The following is a 21,060-nucleotide window of genomic DNA, read 5'->3' as shown; positions in this document are numbered from 1 at the left end:
GCAATTATGCTCTCCTCAGCTGCTCGCTAAAGCCGGAGCAGGTGCGGTTCCAACGGTAGGGCCGCGGGTTCGGGAAAGGTGCGAAGGGAAGGCCGGCCTGGCCTACCACGGCAGGCAGATAGATCTGACGTCGTTGCCGCTGGACGCTGGCAGCAGCGGTAGGAATGGTAGATCGGCCGATCCGCCGTGTCCGTCACGAGCGAAGAAGCGCAGAGGATCCGGATCCCTCCCCAGCGGGGCGAGGGGGGCGGCGTCCAGCGCAACAGCGACTGACAATAATGACGGCCCCGCTCCCTCCACGTCGGATCGCAGGCCACCCTATCATCCTGCCGCGCGCGCGCACCAGACCACCCACCGCGGGCGCCCGTCGACAGCGGCCCCGGGCCGACGCCGACATCGACACGCTGGCCCGCGGGCCCCGCCTGCCAGCGGGACGGCCCGCCCCGCGAAGGCGCTGTCGTGTGCGGGCGTGTTGGTTGGATCCCGTGCGGCCTCGCCCCTGTCCTGCTAGTGCTGTCCAGTCTCTCGGTGCTTTGCTTCGCTCTCGTCGCAGTCGCGTCGCGTGCCGCGGTACCCGCTCGCCTCGCCTCGCTTCGCTTGGCTTCAAATGGTGGCCGTGGTGGCGCAGGGTCAGCGGCGGGCGCACGAGTGATTCGCTGGCCATGGCGCGCGGCGCGGAGGAGGCCGTCGGCGTCGTGGGGATGGGGTTCCCCGCCGACGCCGGCCACGGCCTCGCGCTGCGGCACGGCGTCCTCGCGGGGAGGCGCGGCGACGAATCCGCCGACTCCGACGACCCCCGCCTCCCGCCGCTGCGGCTCGGCGCCTCCTACTACGCCTCCGACGGGGCCGGGGCCGCGCTCGCCAGCCCCGCCTCCAGCTCCTCCTCCGACGCCTTCCTCAGCACGACCTCCACGCCTTCAGGTACACTGCGTGCTTGCACGAGACGCAGTCCACTAGTTTTTCTTCCCCAGTATGTTGAACCCACCTGGTCATCGGCGCGCGCGGCCTCCCGAGAGCGAGCGGGGCGTGTGACTGACTGATTCGTGCTGTGAATCTCGATCTCCGCGCGTCAACGAGAAACGCATATGCTTCAAGCTCGCGCGTGTGCTTTTGCTCGAGTTCTGAATTCTGATCCGAATTTTGTCGCTTCTGTTTCCGTTTGGCCGTTTCGCTTGGAGATCAGGGCTGCTGAATCCGTACGGGGTGTGGTCGCCGCCACGCGCGCCGTCGGAGGCGTCGGAGTTCGGCACCGCGCGCGAGTACGACACCACCGACCTCTTCTTCGGCGAGAACTGGCTCTACGACGACCTCCTGTTCCACCGCGAGCCGGAGATCAGCGGTAAGAGCGGCGACGGCGACGAGGAGGACAAGTTCATTGTTGACCCCGACGTCGGCGAGATTGGCGACGACAGCAGCCGACGCCACGAGCGCAGCAAGAGCAATGCAGAGGCGTATACGTCACCGCCCTGCAGTTGTTGCCACGGCGAAATGGAGCACAAGAATGGTCGGGAGTTTGCGAGGGATTCTTGGTCTGCTGTGTACGGGAGGTATCAGATCATGGACGACCTGACGGAGGTGCTTGATGAGTGCGGTGCAGACGCGCACCAGTTCAGGCGCAATGTGAATGACGATGCCACACTCAAGGGCGGTCCGTTAGTGGATTCCAGGAGTGGAGATGACCAGGAGTTTGATCTCAGTGCGCTGGAGAAGGAGCTTCAGGTGCTCAGTCCGTACTTGTCTGAAGACGCAAATGCTGCTAACAGTAAGTGCTTCTGCCCTCTTCCATATTCCTCAGGATCATCTGCCATGTTTCGCTTTAACAAGCTTGAAACGATTCACTCTGTGATTGGACTGTTTTCTGAAGAGATTATATTTTGTACTAGCACCGGATTGTCGCAGTTCTATAAGATTGGTATATGCTTGAATTACGAACCCAGAACAAACTTGAATTATGATGTAACTTTGCTGGTTGATCTGATGTAGTTTTTCTGGTTGATCCAGATTTGCGTGCCTTTGTAATTCCAAAATTCGTTGTCCTCATATGGAGTGAATTTATTTATTTTTGCCTGTGTACTAGTTGGTTCCATTCTGACTTTATTTATCTCTTTCAGACCATAGGTTTAACCATGACTTCAGAGTAAACGATGAACTAAATATTGACCTTATAACAGATGACAAAATTGTCGATGACAAGGAATTTCTAAAGGATAGTTACAGCGTGCACCCTTTTCCTGAGATTAGTATTCCTGAAGATATTTATGGGATGGAGGACTTCGGGCCAGCGGATACAAATGTTCAAAATGCTGCTCATAATATCGATGAAGGTCCGAAAACGGAGATTGATCTTGCAAGCTCTATTTTTCATCAAGAATATGAGGAATTTGAGTTGAGGATTTTCCACCGGAAGAACAGGTTCACTATCCAATACCTTTTCTATTTATTTCTGCCAAATAATTATTTGGATATACTTGTATGCTCATGTGATAGGATTCTCCTGCAGGACTGGCTTTGAGGAAAACAAAGATTTTCCTATTGTGGTAGATTCAGTTGTTGCCGGAAGATATCGCATCACTGAATATCTTGGTTCCGCTGCATTCAGCAGGGTCGTACAGGCACATGATCTTCGCACAGGAATGGATGTCTGCCTTAAAATAATTAAAAATGACAAGGATTTCTTTGATCAGAGTTTGGATGAGATAAAGCTCCTTAAGTTTGTAAATAAACATGATCCGGCAGATGCACATCATATATTGCGCCTATATGATTTTTTCTACTATCAGGTACTGATATGGGGATACAAACCGTTGGCTTGCTTTTACACCATACCTTACAATGAAGAGTCAAATTGCTTTAAAAAAAGAAAAAAGATCATATTCTTCCAAATCTTAACACTTATGAGCTGTTCATTGGCCTGTTAAATATCAATCCCAGCATTCTTTTTCATTTTTGACGCCGCATAATGCTGACAGCTGAAACAATCAACAGGAACATCTTTTCATTGTAACCGAATTGCTACGGGCAAATCTATATGAGTTTCAAAAGTATAACCAGGAGTCCAGTGATGAGGTCTACTTTTCATTGCCCAGAATACAGGTATCTGATTATTACTTCTTTTTTCTGAGAGTATCTCCTTCTGTTCTGCTACCAAAGCACTCTGTGTAACCTTATTGTGTATCTTCTGACTTGCAATTAGTAGCACCATATCTATGTTGCGGTTCTTTTGTTCCTCATTTCTCTGTGATATTTTTGCGAAGTCTGGAATGTACTTTAAGCATAATTAGTTTATTTCTTGAAAATATAAAATACCTACTGAAACAGGAGACCTTCCCTTCATTTTCAGGCTATAGCTCGACAGTGCTTAGAAGCTTTGGTGTATTTGCATGATTTAAATATAGTTCACTGTGACCTGAAACCAGAGAACATCCTTATGAAGAGCTACAGCAGATGTGAAGTCAAGGTTATTGATCTTGGAAGCAGTTGCTTCTTGACAGATAACTTAAGCCTATACGTCCAGTCACGTTCTTACCGTGCTCCTGAGATTATTTTGGGTCTTCCATATGACCAGAGGATTGACATTTGGTCTCTTGGATGTATATTCGCCGAACTGTACTCTGGTGAAGTAAGTTTACATGTTGACTTACAAATTTCCATTTCTGTTTGGTTTGCATGACATCTGTGAGGCGCATCAACATACATTTTATCTACTACGGTTTAAGCCAATCACAGCCAAATATACACCAGAGTTTATCTACAACTAAATGGATATTTGTCCTCTTCAATCTCGATTTTTTTTGTCCTGTTGGGGCTAGTGTTTGGTGCTTGTTTAACCACTCACTTCATTCCAAGACTGCAAGTCTGCAACATGCTTGAATTTTATAGCTCTTCCGCCCTTCACAAGTTGAGTAGGACCTGTTTTTTGGTCTTAAGTTGAACAGGAGGACCGTATATTTCTGCAGAATACTACTCCCTCTGTAAACAAATATAAGACCATTTAGATCACTACAGAGGGAGTACAATGTAAGCAAAGCAGAACCTTCTAGTAACATTGCACATACGACAGAACTACCTGTTTGATCTGGTATGAACTGAAGATAATGTGTCTAGAATCTTTGTTCAAAACACTAGAAAAATAAAACCAGAGCATTAGCGCACCTTCCAGAGTAAAGTTGAGGAGTTAATGTGATGTCTGGTAGTGGTAGAATTACATCTGTCTGATCTACTCCCTCCGTTCCTAAATATAAGTCTTTTTAGAAATTTCAAATGGATTACAACATACGGATGCATGTAGACATAGTTTAGAGTGTAGATTCACTCATTTTGCTCCGTATGTTGTCACTTATTGAAATCTCTAAAGAGACTTATATTTGGGAACGGAGGGAGTAATAGCCATGTTCTTCTATTTCTAGCGAAGTAGAGACTGAGGATGCTGGCTACATGTTACAGGTGCTCTTTCCTAATGAAGCGGTGTCAACAATTCTTGCTCGGATGATTGGAACAATTGGCCCAATTGACACGCAGATGCTTGCGTTGGGACAGGAGACTCCGAAGTACTTTACAGAAGAGTACGACCTTTTCCACAAGAACGAGGTACATGCTTGTTTACTTTTTTCGGTTTGTGCCTGTCTTTTCAAATATCATAAGTTCCCATCACACATACTTCCAAGTGTGTTTAAGAAAACCAATATTATTTTGTTAATGTACCTTTTTCCAGTCTTTGTTTGATGACGATGTGCATGACATAATATGAGCCTAATTTAGTTTGCATGCACACTTAAGTTGAAGCAAAATTAGGTGCTGTTTTTCATTGTAATCCTTGGGTTTCTGCATATCATTTGAAAGAAGACCAGTCTCTGTCTTAGGGACCTCTTTGTGTCCCACATGCTTGGCATGGTAAATGCAAATGACAGTATTGCGCACAAGTATGCTGCCATAGAAGATTATTTACAGTGCAGTTTTATTTTAAATTTTGTTGTGCCGACACTTGAAAAAATATTATGCCCTGTACAACATCTTGAGTTGTGAAGAAATGAAGTCAACAACTGAAATACTTTCCACAAATAACATTACCAACAAGACACTAATTGGAAAAACTGTTGCCTTCTGTTACTGGAGGAATTGTGTTTTAGTAGTTGGCCAATGTGGTTTGCAGCTGTTCAAGGGTACCCATGTTGGTTGGTTTTTATTCTTTGGGATCTGGTTCCCTCAGGTACATTGAGTATGCCAATTTGGTGAACGCCATCCCTGTACATAATCTTGAGAAAGAAACTTCTTTGTCATCACTGCAAAGATCTTTCCATAAGGACTTCAGCTGTTCTATGGCACTTCCACTGGTATCACCACCATAGTTAAAAAAAGGTGTGCCTATGCTCTAGGTGATACCAAAACGCCTAGCGCTTAATGTGCACATAATTGTGCTTAAGTTTGCGCTTTGGTCAGAAAAGCACAAGGCAGTGGCAAAACGCACAATGAATGCCTAGTGTTTTTTAAACTTTGATCACCACACAAGTGTTATTTAGAACATGGCATTCATTTTTCCAACTCCATTTCTCTTCCTATTCTAGGAGACGGGTCAGCTGGAGTATTTGATACCAGAGAAATCCTCCTTGCGGCGCCACTTGCGATGCCCCGACTCCAAGTTTGTTGATTTCCTGTCCTGCCTGCTGCAAATCAACCCCAGAAAGAGACCAACAGCCAGGGAAGCGTTGCGGCATCGATGGTTTTCACACAAGTATCGTTGAGCTGCCAATCAAAGACCGTTCTTCACATGGAGGGGACATTTTCGCAGTTCCCCGGCTCATGAAACGACACGTTTCTTTTCTTCCTTTTGCAACTGGGTTTTTGTTTGTGTGCCTTCTTTTTTGCCAGGCAATCCTTGGCCTGCTTTGCTAGGTGAATACATACCTGCTCATTCATGTAAATATGAGAAAAGGTTCCTGCCTGTACAGCTGGCGTTTACTCTGATGGACCTTTTTAAAATACTACTCTGATGTACTTCTAATTCATAATATAGCAAAATCAAGTTTGGTTTAGGCAGTCCTGGGCCCTATCTTTAGCACTGGAAGCTTGTTTGGATTGGAGGTATGTGTGTCTTTGGAGGGTTTTGATATTCAGTTCAAAGTTGAATTCCAAGTTTCAATAGGCGCAGGCTTAGTTGCCATGCTACTGATTCTTTGTCGCGGTGCCGCTAAGCTCTTGAAAGACTGGGCAGAAGCAGGATAACGACTGAACTCAGCTACTCAAGCATACAGGGGAAGGTTTACAGACATGTGATGTGAGTTCTGCAATAAATTAGAAGTTACTCCAAGTAAAAGCGGAATGAGACGCATTGTAACTTCACCAAGCGACTTTCGTCAGCAACCAAAAAGTGCTATAGAATGATAATTTAATCACTGATGAAGAACCCTGACCATGTTTTGCAGACCTTTACTCCCTCGTACACGTAAAACCATCAGCAAGGTTGTCTGAACTTTCAGCAACCAAAAAGTGCTATACAATGATAAATTAAGCTTCATTACAGAAAAAATGTCTGCCAGAGCTTAGTATACATCTTTCTTCTCTGCGGGCAGGGTTACTCCATGTTGAACAATGGATGCCTCGTATGGAAGGACCTAAACGAATATAACTGTACAAGTATACCCCCCCCCCCCAGAAGAAGAACAGCTAGCTTTTGAGCTTTCACCTACTAATCCAATTCAGTTGCAGAGTTGCTGCAAAACTTACATTGCCTGGTCAATTTGTGGGATCCCATTTCTTTGAAACCACTCTGGCATGTGAAACGCGTCATGCAATGCCGGTCTCACATCATTTTGGAGAGAAAGGCGCTTGAGAAGCGGAAATATCACTCTCATAAGCTAAAATGTTTCAAACATAATTGGATCAATAACGATGGAGATTTTAAATTTAGAACCGAAGAACGATTTTATCAACAGTTCCACTTTACCTGATCATCCATGGGCTGTCCAGCTGAAAACGTAAGGCACGGTATCCCATTCAATGGCTGTAGTAGGAAACTATATGGATTGTTATCAACAAGTACAATTCTACGGAAATCTTTGGATAAACAAGAAAGATCCTTCACATGGTCTCTGTATTCCCTGAAAATGGTAGCATGCCAGCATTAGAAAACTGAACCAGCTCAACTAATGCAGCAGAAAGCTTGATTTCATAAACAGGACTATGAACAGACTAGGATCAACAGCATATAGAAGTTGGCAGGAACATACGGTACAATAACCGGTTTCCCATAAAGTGGACATAAACAAGATAACATCAGGCAAAGGTACTATAAAACAAAAAATAATACCATGAGTGCTTGTGTTGGGAAACAGTCCAGTGCAAATGTGCCCTCATAGATCTGGTTCAATCCATTCTACAAGAAAGAAGAAAACTCTACCAACCAGGACTAACCCTTAGTGGCATTTTTCTAAGAAACTGATTCTAAAAGAAGATACGGTTTCAACCGCTTCTGAGAAAAAAAGAGACATGTTTCAATCTTGGATATGCACATACTGGTGGTGTACCTCCAATTTGCACAACACAATAATAAAGGTGGATAGAAGTTGTAGATGACACCAAATCAAAAGAAATGCAAAAATTCCACTAGCATGAATGGAATGCCACCGAGTTATGGTGTACCTAAGTACCTTGTACAAGCACTTGTGATATTTAAGTTACTACTTGCAAAGGCCTCCCACTAAAATCAGTCAGGGTGGCACTTCACTATTTCAGCGAGCACGAGAATTATCCTCTATATAAAGTCAGGAACAAAGAGTCCATCATTTACAGCTTATAGAGATGTTAATGACAAACTTACGTAGTAACAGTTGATGGTCTGTAGAGACGGCGACAGAACCTATTGTGAGCATCTATCCTGTCAACCAAAGGCTTTGCATATCCTGGGGGAAGCGCAGATCAGTTAGATACAGGGCTCTTGATGGAGAGCAAAATGAATGTTGGACAGGACAAACCTTCCAGACCAGCGGTGAAGAGTATAAGATCGGCAAATTCACTAGTTTTCTGCAAAAACTCGTGCAAACCAGGACGCTCAAAGACAGTTACATGATTCACCCTCTGTCTGCCTTTGGCATCCTTTTACACCAAGAATAGAAATTCCCATAAGTACCTTCTTGAGAAAGTGAGAACTTAACAACAATATCATAGGAAAAGGGGGGAAAGATGGTCACATGCTTGCCTTGTCGGATGATATGCACTCCATGTCAAAGCAATGCAACCCTGCTTCGACCGCCTGGGTGCGCACGGTGGCAGGAAGGCTCGATGACTCGTATGCACAGATTAATGTTTCATCCAAGTCCAACACTACCTGAAGATACACCCCCAAAATAGTGTATATATTATGCAGTCAGAAAGGAAGCTCACCCAAGAAGACTTGATATCATTCGCAAAAAGAAAAAAGAAGACTTGATATAAAACAACTAATAAACAAACATTCATAGCATGCCATTCTGCTTAATTAAGATATGCATAGTGTTATTCTGTTAATCATGCCTAAGAAATCATACTCAGAATGAACCTTGCTCGACACTCCTGTCTGCAGATAGCAATCCAGTTCTAGAACCACAGCTGGTTTAGCTGCAGTTAACCACTAACCTCATAAACCCCAACCACCACGGTGATCCCTAGTTCCCTAACATAGCAGACTACTACCCTTTCGCGCGGCAACACATGGGCCCGTACCGTGAGCCGCCCAGGCGGCGGAGACAGGGGCGGCAAGTCGTCGGCGGGGGCCTTGGAGGGGAGCTGCACGAAGGCCACGGCGGGGGCGGCGGAGAGGATGGGGTGGCGGAGGCCGAGGGACCTGAGGAGCTTCCCCAGGGAGGAGGGCGCGCCGCGGATGACCCGGAGAAGGACCTGCAGGAGGAGCGCGAGCCACCCCACCACCGCCCACCACGCCGCCTGCCCCCGGTGCTGCGCCGCCGGCGTCGGCGAGTAGACCTCGGTCGCCGCCGCCATGCCCGCGGTCACCGGAGACGGGGGATATGAGATAATGCTGGGGTGGACGCGGGAGGAGCGAAGTGGAGGGGAGGAAGCAATCATAAGGGCGCGCCGGTCGTCGGTCGTGGGCGAGGAGGTACTGTGAAATTTGTGACAGGACGGCCCAGTTAACAAGACGGCCCAGTTAACAAGACAGCCCAGTAATATTTTCTGCCCTGAAGCCTTACAATAAACATCCAATAGGTTTGAAACCGCTACAGCCCCTTCATTACTCGACTTGAACAACAACAGGCTATCATCCGCGAATAGGAGGTGGTTTACGGCCGGAGCTGAAGCTGCCACCTTGATCCCACCCAACACAGATGACTGAGAACTGGTTTTAAGTAGGCACGAAAGGCCCTCTGCTGCTATCAAGAAGAGGTAGGGGGATATCGGATCTCCCTGTCAAATACCTCGTGATGGTGTAAAAGACTCAAGTTTCTCTCCATTAAATAAAACTGAGAATGAGACTGAACTGATCATACTCATGATAATGTCCACCCACTGCTGAGCAAAACCAAGCTTGATCATCATTGCTTTGAGATACGCCCATTCCACTCTGTCATATGCTTTCATCATGTCCAATTTCAGAGCACAATGGCTATTTGACCTAGACCTGCTCCTCTTCATAAAATGTAAGCACTCGTAAGCACAAATAATATTGTCAGTTATAAGCCGGCCTGGAACAAAAGCGGACTGCTCCTCTGATATGATGTCAGGCAAGATAATTTTCAACCTATTTGCAGCAACCTTAGAGGCAATTTTGTAAATGACATTGCATAAACTGATAGGCCGGAATTGGGTAAGGAGAGTGGGGTTCATCACCTTGGGAATAAGCACAAGTACTGTATCATTAACACACGCCGCACTTTCCTCCCCTATGATTATACGAAAGACTGCTTCCGTCACTTCGTCACCACATATATCCCAGTGCCTCTGATAAAACTGAGCTGGGAAACCATCCGGTCCTGGTGATTTTGTAGGGCCCATCTGGAAGAGTGCCTTCTTCACCTCATCTTTTGTATATGGAGCCGTTAGCATCTCATTCATCTGTGGCGTTACTTTCCTGGGAACATGTTGGAGCACACGGTCCATGTCTGTCACCCCCTCCGTTGTGTACAAGTTTCTGTAAAAAGCGGTGACCATCTCTCTTAATCTCGCCGGGTCCTGCACCTGTAACTCCCAGCGAGTTTGCCAAGGCTTTAATCATGTTCTTTTTCCTTCTCATGCTTGCACGCAAGTGGAAGAACCTGGTGTTTTTGTCTCCTGATGCCAGCCATTCAATCCTCGATCTTTGGCGCCACATTAACTCCTCTCGGTGGTAGAGCTCTACCAGCTTATCATTAAGCTTGATCTCCAAGTGTGACGGTCATGTTCTACCCGGTTCGCTTCGGAGCCGTTCAAGTTCGGCCGTCAACCACTTGATCTTCTTCCTAACGCTGCCAAATGTATCTCTATTCCATTTGCCGAGGTTGGATGCAACCTTCTTAAGTTTGTCCTGTAAATCTACAAGACTCAGCGCAGGTGCAGCTCCTCCCCAACACTGTTGCATTGTTTCCTTCCACGACTCATGAGTCTCCCACATCACCTCATATCGGAATGGTGGTTTTGGGGTCGGCTGCACCTGCTCCTCGGTCATACTGATGAGAATTGGGACATGGTCTGATGAAGCGGTTGTGAGGTGCTTAACTGATGCTGCGGGAAACCTCGAAATCCAATCAACCGATGCCAACGCCCGGTCGAGACGGACCCGAGTGAAACTCCCTCCCGTGACCTTTTTCTCAAACGTCCAAAAATTTCCTTGATAGCCCAAATCCTCCAACATGCAGACATCAACCGCCTCGCGGAACCCCTGTATTTGGGCATTACTACGTTCTCCAATACCTTCTTGTTCTTCCGGACGTAGCACCTCATTGAAATCCCCGAAGCATACCCAAGGGAGCTCGCTCAAACTTGCAATGCCTTTCATTGTGTCCCAAGTCTGATGGCGTATATGTGTTTGTGCTTCTCCATAAAAACAAGTAGCTCTCCAAGAATCAGTCCCCGGCTCATCAATTTTACAATCTACGTGATACACAGAGTACCCCAAAATCTCAACTTTTATTGGATTATTCCAAAAAATTCCAAGGCCCCCACTACGGCCCTGACTGCTTACAGCAAAAGCGTTATCGAAGCCAAACGAACTTGCTAGATTTTCCACCCTAACTCTATCAATTTGAGTTTCAACAATACAAAGAAGGGTGGGGGCAAATTTCCGCACTAGCTCGCGGATTTCCCGAACTGTCGCGGCTTTGCCCGCGCCGCGGCAGTTCCAGCTAAGGATACTCATTGTGCCCGGCGGAACTCCGCCTGGGAGTCCGCCGATGATGCATTTGATGTGTTGTCGATCCTGTCGCTATTGCCCTTTCCCTGGTTGAACTTCTCCAGTGTTTGATCAAATTTGGTCCGCTTCGGGTCTTGTTTTGGCGGCGGACTCAATGGTACCTGCGGCGGAGGCAAAGCCAGCACCCCGCCCCTCCCTCCACCACCCGTGTTGGTCACATGAGAACGAGCCATTGTAGATGGATCTGCCTGGGTTCGTTTCCTGTTTCCTTCCGCCTCCTCCATGTCAGCATCATGACCACCGCTACCCCCAGAATACTACCCAGTCTTTGTTGGAGCCTTGCGTATAGTTGGCTTGGTTTTACTCTTCGCCTCGCCCGGACCCGATCCTGCACCTCTGAACCACGTGGCCTTCAAATTCTTGAATACCAGCGCTGCAGGAGGGTGGACGCCATCCCCATGTTCCTTAAACTGATGACCTAGCTTTCCACAAACTGCACACCGGTTGGGGAACCTCTCATATTTGACCCTAAAAATCAGTCGCTTCTCACCGATCTTAAGCGATATGGCGTTTCTCAGTGGCTTGGTGACATCCACCTTTACACGGACCCTAAAGAAGTTTCCTTCAAAATCATGGGAAGCTGTTTCGGCATAGACTAGCTCACCCAACTTCGCCACCAAGGAAGGTATCTGTGAGACATAGCCATCTGGAAAATCATGTATTTGTGCCCATATCTCCAGCAGGTCCAGTCTGATAGATGATGGCTTAGTGAAGCCATCATACTCTGCCAAGATCACCGCATCACCTCGAAAGTTCCATGGACCTTCCAGCATCACTCTTTCCCAGTCTCCAAGGCACGAGAATTGCAGAGTGTAGAGATTGTCCTCAAGGGGCCGTATATTGACCCTCTGCGCCAGATCCCATGCTGATCTCATGTTCTTGTAAAACCAAAACTGACTATAGGTTTTTCCGTGTGAACCCTAGCAATCGCCATCCACCTCGTAGCTTCTGGCTGTAGAGTTTTTTGATCTACCACCACATCATCTAGGTCCTCCTCCGAGAGGCCCAACTCCCTCATCATTGCCTCCAGATCCTCTTGGTCTCCCGATCCAGAAGCTTTTGCTGCCATCTTTATTCCCTCGCCCGAAGAAACTTTCTCGCCGGGCCTTGACCTAACCCTAGATCCCCACCGGACTGCATTCCCCCGCCAAGATCGGGTAGCAATGCATAGATCGCCCCGTAATTGATCAGAGCAGGAAGAGGCGACATAGGACGGGATCAGGGAAGAAGATCTCAACAGCGGCAGAAGCGCCGCCGAGAGGACGAGAACCCTAGCGAGAGGGAAAGTTTTTAAGCTGGTGATTCATCTCATCGCAGGCTGATGGCAACCTTCTGAACTGTATCAATCATGATAAATCGTCAATATTTTTTATTAAGGGATGTCCACAACAGCTGAGAGAGAGCATCAAGTCAACTCTGAATGTTCAGAATGAGTCGCTAAATGAGCACTACTTGGGTATGCCAACCGATGTCGGCCAGTCAAAGATGGATACTTTCAGGTACCTGAGAGACCGGGTGTGGGAGAAGGTTAAGGGATGGATGGAGAAGCTTCTGTCGGCAGGAGGAAAGGAGGTTCTAATTAAGGCAGTGGCACAAGCACTGCTAGTTTACTCTATGGCCTGTTTCAGAATTCCGAGGGGACTTTGTGAGAACATATCCTCCATTATTCGCCAATTTTGGTGGGGGAGTAAGGCCGGAAAACGAAAACCAGCTTGGGTGGCATGGGATACTATGACACGACCGAAGCACCTCGGGGGACTTGGCTTCAGGGATATGGAGATTTTCAACCTAGCTTTGCTCGCAAGGCAGGCATGGAGGGTATTGACAGAACCAACAACATTGAGTGCACGAATTTTGAAGGCCTCATATTTCCCCGAGACATCCATTCTGGAGGCAGAGCTTGGAAGTCGGCCCTCGCAAATCTGGCGAGCTATCTTGGATGGGAGGGACATGCTAAATCTGGGTATAGTCCGGCGAATTGGCAATGGGCAAACTACTGAAGTCTGGACACAGAACTGGATTCCAAGATCAGGAATGATGAGACCGGTGTCGCCGTTAATACAGAATCCGCCGCGCCTAGTGGCGCATTATATCAATGCCTAGGAGGCCACTTGGAATGAACAACTAGTTCGGACTGTCTTTTTGCCTGTTTATGCAGAAGGAATATTATCTATACCTCTATGCACACGCAACATGGAAGATTTCTGGGCATGGAGTGGTGAGAAGAAGGGTAATTTTTCTGTAAAATCTGCCTATAGACTGATTGTACAAGCAAGGCTAGAGGGAGAGCATGGAAGTGGTGATAACGCATCAGCATCGGGCAACACGGGTAGCGACTGGACTAAGTTATGGAAGACGGATGTGCCATCAAAGGTGAAGCTATTTTTATGGCGTTTTGCACGCAGCTCTATCCCAACAGCGGAGCTACTCCACCATAGAAACATGTCGACTACTTCTACATGTGTGTTTTGCGGTGCCAGAGATTCATGGAGACATGCTTTGCTTGAGTGCGCGATGGCAAGCAGCGTGTGGGCGATATCTGACGATTCTCTTGTTGAACAGATGAGCCAGCATGATGGTGAGGATGCAAGGGAATGGATTTTTGCTCTGAAGAATACTCTCTTGCATGAACATTTTGTACGTATGACGGTTACCTTGTGGGCAGTGTGGGCAGCTAGAAGGAAAGCTATATATGAGGATATATTCCAGAGTCCGCATGCAACACACACATTCATTAACTCGTTCCTGAGCGATCTTCAAGTGATCAAGAACGTGTCTAATACTGTTGTGCATGCCAGAACGGCGCGACCAACTAATTGGTTACAGCCGCCGTGGGGTACATCTAAAATTAATGTAGATGCAGCCCGCATGGAGAGTTCAAGTGTTGGTGCGGTTGCAGCGGTGTGCAGAAGCAGGGAGGGTATTTTTCTCGGTGCGTCCACTGTCGTGTTCAAGGGCATCTCTGACCCTACGACACTGGAAGCAATGGGAGTCAGGGAATCGATGGCACTAGCAGAGGATCTCCAGTTACAAGCGATTCATGTGGCGACGGATTGCATGGAAGTGGTGAACGATATCAAGCACAAGAGTAACCCGGTCTATGGGGCCATAATACATGAGATCATAGAGTACTCTAGTACCTTTAATTCTTGCACTTTTGTTCATGAGTTTAGGAGCTTGAATGTCGAGGCTCACAATCTAGCGAAGCATGCTTTGGGACTGGGGTTTGGTCGCCATGTCTGGTTAGGCCACCCCGGTGATCTTACTTTCGTCCCTGTAAACATTGTGACGGTCTAATAAAAGCTTCGCTTGATTGTCTCAAAAAAACTTGTGTTCTAAAAAAACTTGTGTTCGAAAAAATACTTGTGTTCTAAAATTGTCTCACAAAACGGTATACTTTTTAGCACTGTTCAAAAAATCTTTCGATTCAGCGATTTATCTGTAACGCCCTCGATGCGGCTATATTTCCTACGTGTCGAAGCACGATTTAGAGGCATAACCGCATTGAAAGCAATGTCGTAAGTAAGGTAATCTTCACAACAACCCATGTAAATAAATAAAGGGGAAAAGATACATAGTTGGCTTACACTCGCCACGTCACACAAATACATGAATAACATTACAATCATCCAATACACTCATGGTCCGACTACGGTACCAAAACAAAGATCAACACCCACATGCGACACGGTCCCCGATCGACCCAACTGGGCACCACTACTGATCATCTGGGAAAAACACATAGTAACGACGAGAGTCTTCATCGAACTCCCACTTGAGATCAAGCGCATCATCTGGAATGGTATCATCGGTCCCTGCATCTGGTTTGGAAGTAATCTGTGAGTCACGGGGACTCAGCAATCTCGCACCCTCGCGATCAAGACTATTTAAGCTTATAGGTAAGGCAAAGGTATGATGTGGAGCTGCAGCAAGCGACTAGCATATATGGTGGCTAACATACGCAAATGAGAGCGAGAAGAGAAGGCAAAAGCACGGTCGAACAACTATGATCAAGAAGTGATCCTAGAACAACCTACGTCAAGCATTACTCCAACACCGTGTTCACTTCCCGGACTCCGCCGAGAAGAGACCATCACGGTTACACACGCGGTTGATTCATTTTAATTAAGTTAAGTTTCAGGTTATCTACAACCGGACATTAACAAATTCCCATCTGCCCATAACCGCAGGCACGGCTTTCGAAAGTTCAAATCCCTCCAGGGGAGTCCCAACTTAGCCCATCACAAGCTCTCACGGTCAATGAAGGATATTCCTTCTCCCAAGACAATCCGATCAGGCTCGGCATCCCGGTTACAAGACATCCTCGACAATGGTAAAACAAGTCCAGCAACACCACCCGATTGTGCCGACAAATCCCAATAGGAGCTGCACATATCTCGTTCTCAGGGCACACCGGATTGTCCAAGGTTCCGGTAGGCCAGCCCAGAGTTGCCCCTGGTGGCCACCGGCAGCTGACAGGTTGGACCAACACTCAGAGGAGCACTGGCCCGGGGGTTTAAATAAAGATGACCCTTGAGTCCGCGAAACCCAAGAGAAAAAGGCTAGGTGGCGAATGGTAAAACCAATGTTGGGCATTGCTGGAAGAGTTTTATTTAAGGCGAACTGTCAAGGGGTTCCCATTATAAACCAACCGTGTAAGGAACGCAAAATCCGGGAACATAACACTGATATGACGAAAACTAGGGCGGCAAGAGTGGAACAAAACACCAGGCATAAGGCCGAGCCTTCCACCCTTTACCAAGTATATAGGTGCATTCAGATAAACAAGATAAGATTGTGATATCCCAACAATAAACAATGTTCCAACAAGGAACGATCTCCAAGCTTCACCTGCAACTAGCAACGCTATAAGAGGGGCTGAGCAAAGCGGTAACATAGCCAAACAACGGTTTGCTAGGACATGGTGGATTAGAGGTTTGACATGGCAATTTGGGAGGCATGATAAGCAAGTGGTAGGTATCGTAGCATAGGCATAGCAAAAGAGCGAGCATCTAGCAAGCAAAGATAGAAGTGATTTCGAGGGTATGGTCATCTTGCCTGCAAAGTACTCAGAGTTGACTTGATCCTCGTAAGCGAGCTCAACGGGCTCCTCGTTCACGAACTTGTCTCCCGTCTCTACCCAAACAAGAACAACAAGCAAAAGGGAACGCAATCAACCACGTGCAATACTCAAACAACATGATGCAAACATGGTATGATATGCGGGATGCGGTATGCGATGCATAGGCAAGATTTGACAAGGAATGATTGAACCTGGCCTCAACTTGGAAATCCAGGAGTGCCACTGGAAAGTGATGTGATTTCGGTTGAAATCGATATAAAGATCACCGGAATCGGATGCACGGTTTGGAAATGGCAAGCAAAACAAATATGGCACCGGTCTGCGATAATCAGCAAGTGACCAACTCAATGCATCAAGATAAACATGCTACAGCACTCAAACATGACAACAAGATACATGGCAGGGATCCACTCATGAAGCTTGACAAAAGATGAACACTGAGCTACGGCTAATTCATCCATTAACAGGTTCAAACAAGCATGGCAAAAGAGCAAATGATAACAGGTTTCAGACTTTAGTGAAATTAATACAAGTCTGGAATTTATCACCAGGAAGCACACTTTAGAGCATGAAAACTACATGCTACAGGAACTTAACATGGCAAAGCAAGGCATGGCATGAAGCTAATCAAAGCACTTAACAAAAGTCCCTTAGTGACCTTGAGCCAAAAGTGATCAGAAAATACAATTGCAAGCATGTGAACATGGCAAAAACACAAACAGATTCAGACTTAGTGAAAAACTGGAGCATGCAAATCAGTCAACGAGTAGGATTGTTTACGAGCTCGATGCACTCACTACAGAGCATGGCATGATAAACTAAGCATACACCCATCAAGAAGACATGGCATAGGAGCTAGACATGGCAAGAACAACAACATAGCATGCACGGATCAATAGCAACATCCTCGGCAAAATCGCTAAACATGTCAACAATCTGCCAGGTTCAATTTATAGCAAAAGTAGAGTTCGATTGACTCAAGCTAGGTTGCTCCATAATTGCAAACAAAGACATGGATGGATAGAGCACCACAATGTTAATAAAACATCCTTACTGATCATCCTCAAAAGAGGCACGGATCACTAGGAAACAACATGAACATATGGCATAACAACAAAATTAGGACAATGACTTAGTGAAATTCTAAGTCCCTGAAATCAGCATTACCGATTACGCCACTTTGCAAGCTTGTGCTAGTCACCACAAATATCACAAAAATACATGGCAAGCACCTCTGTAAATATGGCATGGTATTTAACAAAACACATGTAGAGCTCAGGATCATAGCATGCACACATAAATCATGGCAAAAATGACAAAAGGCCATTTGCTGAAACAGATCTGACAAATTCCTCACATAGCCCTCTTCCAACAGCATTTCGGGCATCAAGTTGAGCTCAAATGAAAATGATGCAATGAGATGAAATGATGTACTCGTCGAGACGAACATTTTGATATGCTACATGCACAAATCGGAGATACGGATGCAGAGTTATGGTATGTCAAAGTATGCAAATTAGCTAGGGTTTGGAGGGGGAAAAGTCAACCGCGAAGTTCCAGATCCCGATTGCACGCTTCCCGAGGACGCCGGAGCTATTCACCGGAGAGGACGTCGGAGGTCCCCGGCCACGCCTCGCCGCCCCAGCCTCTCCACCGCGCCGCCCAGCCTCTCCGCCGAGGACGCCGGAGCTGTTCATCGGAGAGGACGACGGCGGGGCAGCGCGGCTGGGGCGGCGAGGCGCGGCCGGGCGGCGAGGCTCGCCGGAGACGGAGCGGGACGGCGCCGGTCGCCGGAGTAGGAAGGGCGGCGGTCGCCGACGTACGATGGCGCGGGCGCCGGCAAGAGGAGAGGCGCGGCGTCGGGCGGGCTCCTCCCGCGGGCGGCGACGACGAGGAGACGGGCCGCGGGGGCCCGGATCGGGCTTCCCGGCCCGCGGCGGCGGCGAGCGGCGGGCGCCACGTGGCAGGACGCTACTAGTGCGGGGCGGCGGCGCGGTGTGTCCGACCCGGGCGGACAATGTCCGGCGCGCTGAGATGAGATTTTTAGGGTTTCGGGGGAGAGGAGATCCGGGATTTCGGAGGAGGGGCTAGTTTTATAGGTAGGAGGAGGTAGGAAGCTCCAAATGGAGTGCGGTTTTCGCCACACGATCGTTATCGAACGCTCTAGACGATGGGAGAGGTTTTGGTGGGTTTTGGGCCAAATTGGAAGGGTGTTGGGCTGCAACACACACGAGGCCTTTTTGATCCCTCGGTTAACCGTTGGAGTATCAAACGAAGTTCAAATGGCGCGAAACTTGACAGGCGGTCTACCGGTAGTAAACCAAGGCCGCATGGCAAGTCTCGGTCCAATCCGGAAATGTTTAACCCCCACACACGAAAAGAGGTAGAAAGGACCACCGGAGGACATAGGAGCGCCGAAATGCAAAACGAACAACGGGGAAAAAGCTCGGATGCATGAGACGAACACGTATGCAAATGCAATGCACATGATGACATGATATGAGATGCATGACAAGGACAACAACACACGAAGACAAAAACCCGACAACGAGGAAATAAAATAACTTAGCGCCGGAAACGGCAAGAGTTGGAGTACATATAAAGTAAATTACATCTGGGGTGTTACAACACTCCACCACTACGAAAGGATCTCGTCTCGAGATCTAGGACCGGAAAAACTCCAGGTACTCAGAACGGAGGTGGTCCTCGCATTCCCAGGTGGCTTCATGGTCGGAATGATGTGACCACTTGACTTTGAGGAATTTGATTGACTTGTTGTGAGTCTTGCGCTCAGTTTCTTCAAGGATAGCAACGGGGTGCTCACGATAAGAAAGGTCTTCTTGGAGATCAATGTCTTTGAAGTTGACGGTGCGGTCAGGGGTCTTGAAGCACTTGCGGAGCTGAGAGACATGAAACACGCCGTGCACATTTGCAAAGTTAGAGGGAAGCTCGAGTTGATAGGCGAGATCGCCTCTCTTGTTGACGATCTTGAAAGGACCCACGTATCTAGGGGCAAGCTTCCCTTTGATACCGAAGCGACGAATACCTTTCATTGGAGAGACGCGGAGGTAAACATGGTCTCCGATCTCGAAAGCCAAATCACGATGCTTACTATCATAGTAGCTCTTCTGGCGCGATTGCGCTGCTTTGAGGTTATCACGAATGACTTTGCACATCTCTTCTGCCTCTATGATCAAGTCATTTCCAAGAAGTTGACGTTCACCGGTCTCTGACCAGTTAAGAGGAGTACGGCACTTCCTGCCATAGAAAATTTCAAATGGGGCCTTGCACGAACTCGCTTGAAAGCTGTTGTTGTAGGAGAACTCGGCATATGGAAGACAATCTTCCCACTTTATACCGAAGGAGATAACGCAAGCCCTGAGCATATCTTCAAGAATCTGATTGACACGCTCGACTTGGCCACTAGTTTGAGGATGAAAAGCTGTGCTGAAACGGATGTTGGTGCCCATGGCCTTCTGAAAAGAATCCCAAAACTTGGAGGTAAAGATGCTGCCACGGTCTGAAGAAATCAACTGCGGAATGCCGTGCAGAGAGACAATCTGAGAGGTATATAGCTCTGCCAATTGAGCTGCTGTGATAGACTCTTTGATAGGAAGGAAATGAGCCACTTTAGTGAGTTTGTCGATGACAACGAATATAGCATTATTGCCACGCTTGGACTTTGGAAACCCAGTCACGAAGTCCATCTCAATGTGGTCAAACTTCCATTCTGGAATGGCAAGAGGTTGGAGGAGACCAGCTGGTCGTTGGTGTTCTGCCTTCACTCTTCTGCGGACATCACATTCGTTCACGAACTGAGCAATCTCGCGCTTCATTCGAGTCCACCAATACGCCTGCTTGAGGTCATGGTACATCTTTGTACTTCCAGGGTGGATAGGGAGGAGTGAATTGTGAGCCTCGTTCATAATGACTTTACGAAGGTCACCTTTAGGCACAACAATGTGATCCTCGAAGAAGAGAGTATCCTTGTCATCAAGGCGATAGCACTTGTACTTGGATTGACTCTTGGCAATCCCAATCTTCACCTTCTTCACCATAGCATCAAGAAGTTGAGCCTCGCGAATCTGATCTTCCAAAGTAGGAGAGAATTGAAGGTTGGCGAGGAAACCTTGAGGAACAACTTGCAGATTGAGTTTCCAGAAAGCTTCACAAAGCTCGGGTTGGTAAGGCTTGAGAATTAGACTGTTACAGTAAGCCTTCCTGCTCAATGCGTCAGCAATTACATTGGCCTTGCCTGGAGTATATTCGATACTCGGATTATACTCTTGAATCATCTCGACCCAACGAGTCTGTCTGAGGTTGAGATTAGGCTGAGTGAAGATGTACTTGAGACTCTTGTGGTCAGTGAAGATGTCCACTTTTCTTCCCAATAAGAGATGTCTCCAAGTCAAAAGAGCATGCACAACTGCCGCCAACTTGAGGTCATGAGTGGGGTAGTTCTTTTCATTGGGCTTCAATTGGCGAGAGGTATAAGCCACAACTTTCTTCTCTTGCATCAACACTGCACCAAGACCTTGAAGAGAGGCATCACAGAAGACCTCGAACGGTTTGGATTCATCAGGAGGAGTCAGAACTGGAGCAG

The 21,060-nt window shown here is 47.4% G+C and overlaps 2 protein-coding genes and 1 long non-coding RNA gene across 4 annotated transcripts; 1 reads left to right on the top strand and 2 right to left on the bottom strand.

The window, feature by feature from the left end:
- Positions 1–499: 499 nt before the first annotated feature.
- Positions 500–6,029, top strand: LOC125521208 (DYRK-family kinase pom1-like). Of its 2 annotated transcripts, none has more exons than XM_048686281.1 (8): positions 500–921; positions 1,184–1,762; positions 2,172–2,412; positions 2,501–2,780; positions 2,986–3,093; positions 3,341–3,619; positions 4,444–4,587; positions 5,562–6,029. In XM_048686281.1, exons 1-8 carry the CDS (start codon positions 663–665, stop codon positions 5,736–5,738), a joined length of 2,067 nt encoding a protein of 688 aa, XP_048542238.1. In that variant the 5' UTR covers positions 500–662; the 3' UTR covers positions 5,739–6,029. The 2 variants fall into 2 exon arrangements, with proteins under 2 accessions (XP_048542238.1, XP_048542228.1); XM_048686271.1 differs by having other exon boundaries at positions 501–921; positions 2,112–2,412.
- LOC125521235 lies at positions 3,608–4,437 on the bottom strand. Its single transcript, XR_007289097.1, has 2 exons — positions 4,067–4,437; positions 3,608–3,969 (listed from the first exon to the last, which is right to left on the bottom strand). It is a non-coding gene; the product is annotated as an uncharacterized LOC125521235 (long non-coding RNA).
- Positions 6,030–6,365: 336 nt separating the features above from the next.
- LOC125521224 (CTD nuclear envelope phosphatase 1 homolog) lies at positions 6,366–9,058 on the bottom strand. The gene is made up of 6 exons (XM_048686290.1): positions 8,695–9,058; positions 8,192–8,320; positions 7,968–8,088; positions 7,814–7,895; positions 6,941–7,094; positions 6,366–6,851 (listed from the first exon to the last, which is right to left on the bottom strand). The coding sequence occupies exons 1-6, from the start codon at positions 9,052–9,054 to the stop codon at positions 6,717–6,719; spliced, it is 981 nt and encodes a 326-aa protein (XP_048542247.1). The 5' UTR covers positions 9,055–9,058; the 3' UTR covers positions 6,366–6,716.
- Between the last annotated feature and the right edge of the window lie 12,002 nt (positions 9,059–21,060).

Source organism: Triticum urartu, chromosome 1 (genome assembly GCF_003073215.2).
Source record: "Triticum urartu cultivar G1812 chromosome 1, Tu2.1, whole genome shotgun sequence".
In the NCBI taxonomy this organism is placed as follows: Eukaryota; Viridiplantae; Streptophyta; class Magnoliopsida; order Poales; family Poaceae; genus Triticum; species Triticum urartu.
Note: the sequence above shows the minus strand (reverse complement) of the source record. Positions and strands in the feature narration are given on the sequence as shown.

What these genes read in the sequence shown, in the direction of transcription:
- LOC125521224 (XM_048686290.1), bottom strand. Translation starts at nt 9,054, where the DNA reads ATGATTGCTTCCTCCCCTCCACTTCGCTCCTCCCGCGTCCACCCCAGC. An exon ending in CGCCGCCTGGGCGGCTCACG is followed by an intron (nt 8,321 to 8,694) that starts GTACGGGCCCAT and finishes GTGTATCTTCAG; the next exon opens with GTAGTGTTGGACTTGGATGA. An exon ending in CTTCACCGCTGGTCTGGAAG is followed by an intron (nt 7,896 to 7,967) that starts GTTTGTCCTGTC and finishes CGCTTCCCCCAG; the next exon opens with GATATGCAAAGCCTTTGGTT.
- LOC125521208 (XM_048686271.1), top strand. Translation starts at nt 663, where the DNA reads ATGGCGCGCGGCGCGGAGGAGGCCGTCGGCGTCGTGGGGATGGGGTTC. An exon ending in TTTCATTGCCCAGAATACAG is followed by an intron (nt 3,094 to 3,340) that starts GTATCTGATTAT and finishes CTTCATTTTCAG; the next exon opens with GCTATAGCTCGACAGTGCTT. An exon ending in CCGAACTGTACTCTGGTGAA is followed by an intron (nt 3,620 to 4,443) that starts GTAAGTTTACAT and finishes TACATGTTACAG; the next exon opens with GTGCTCTTTCCTAATGAAGC.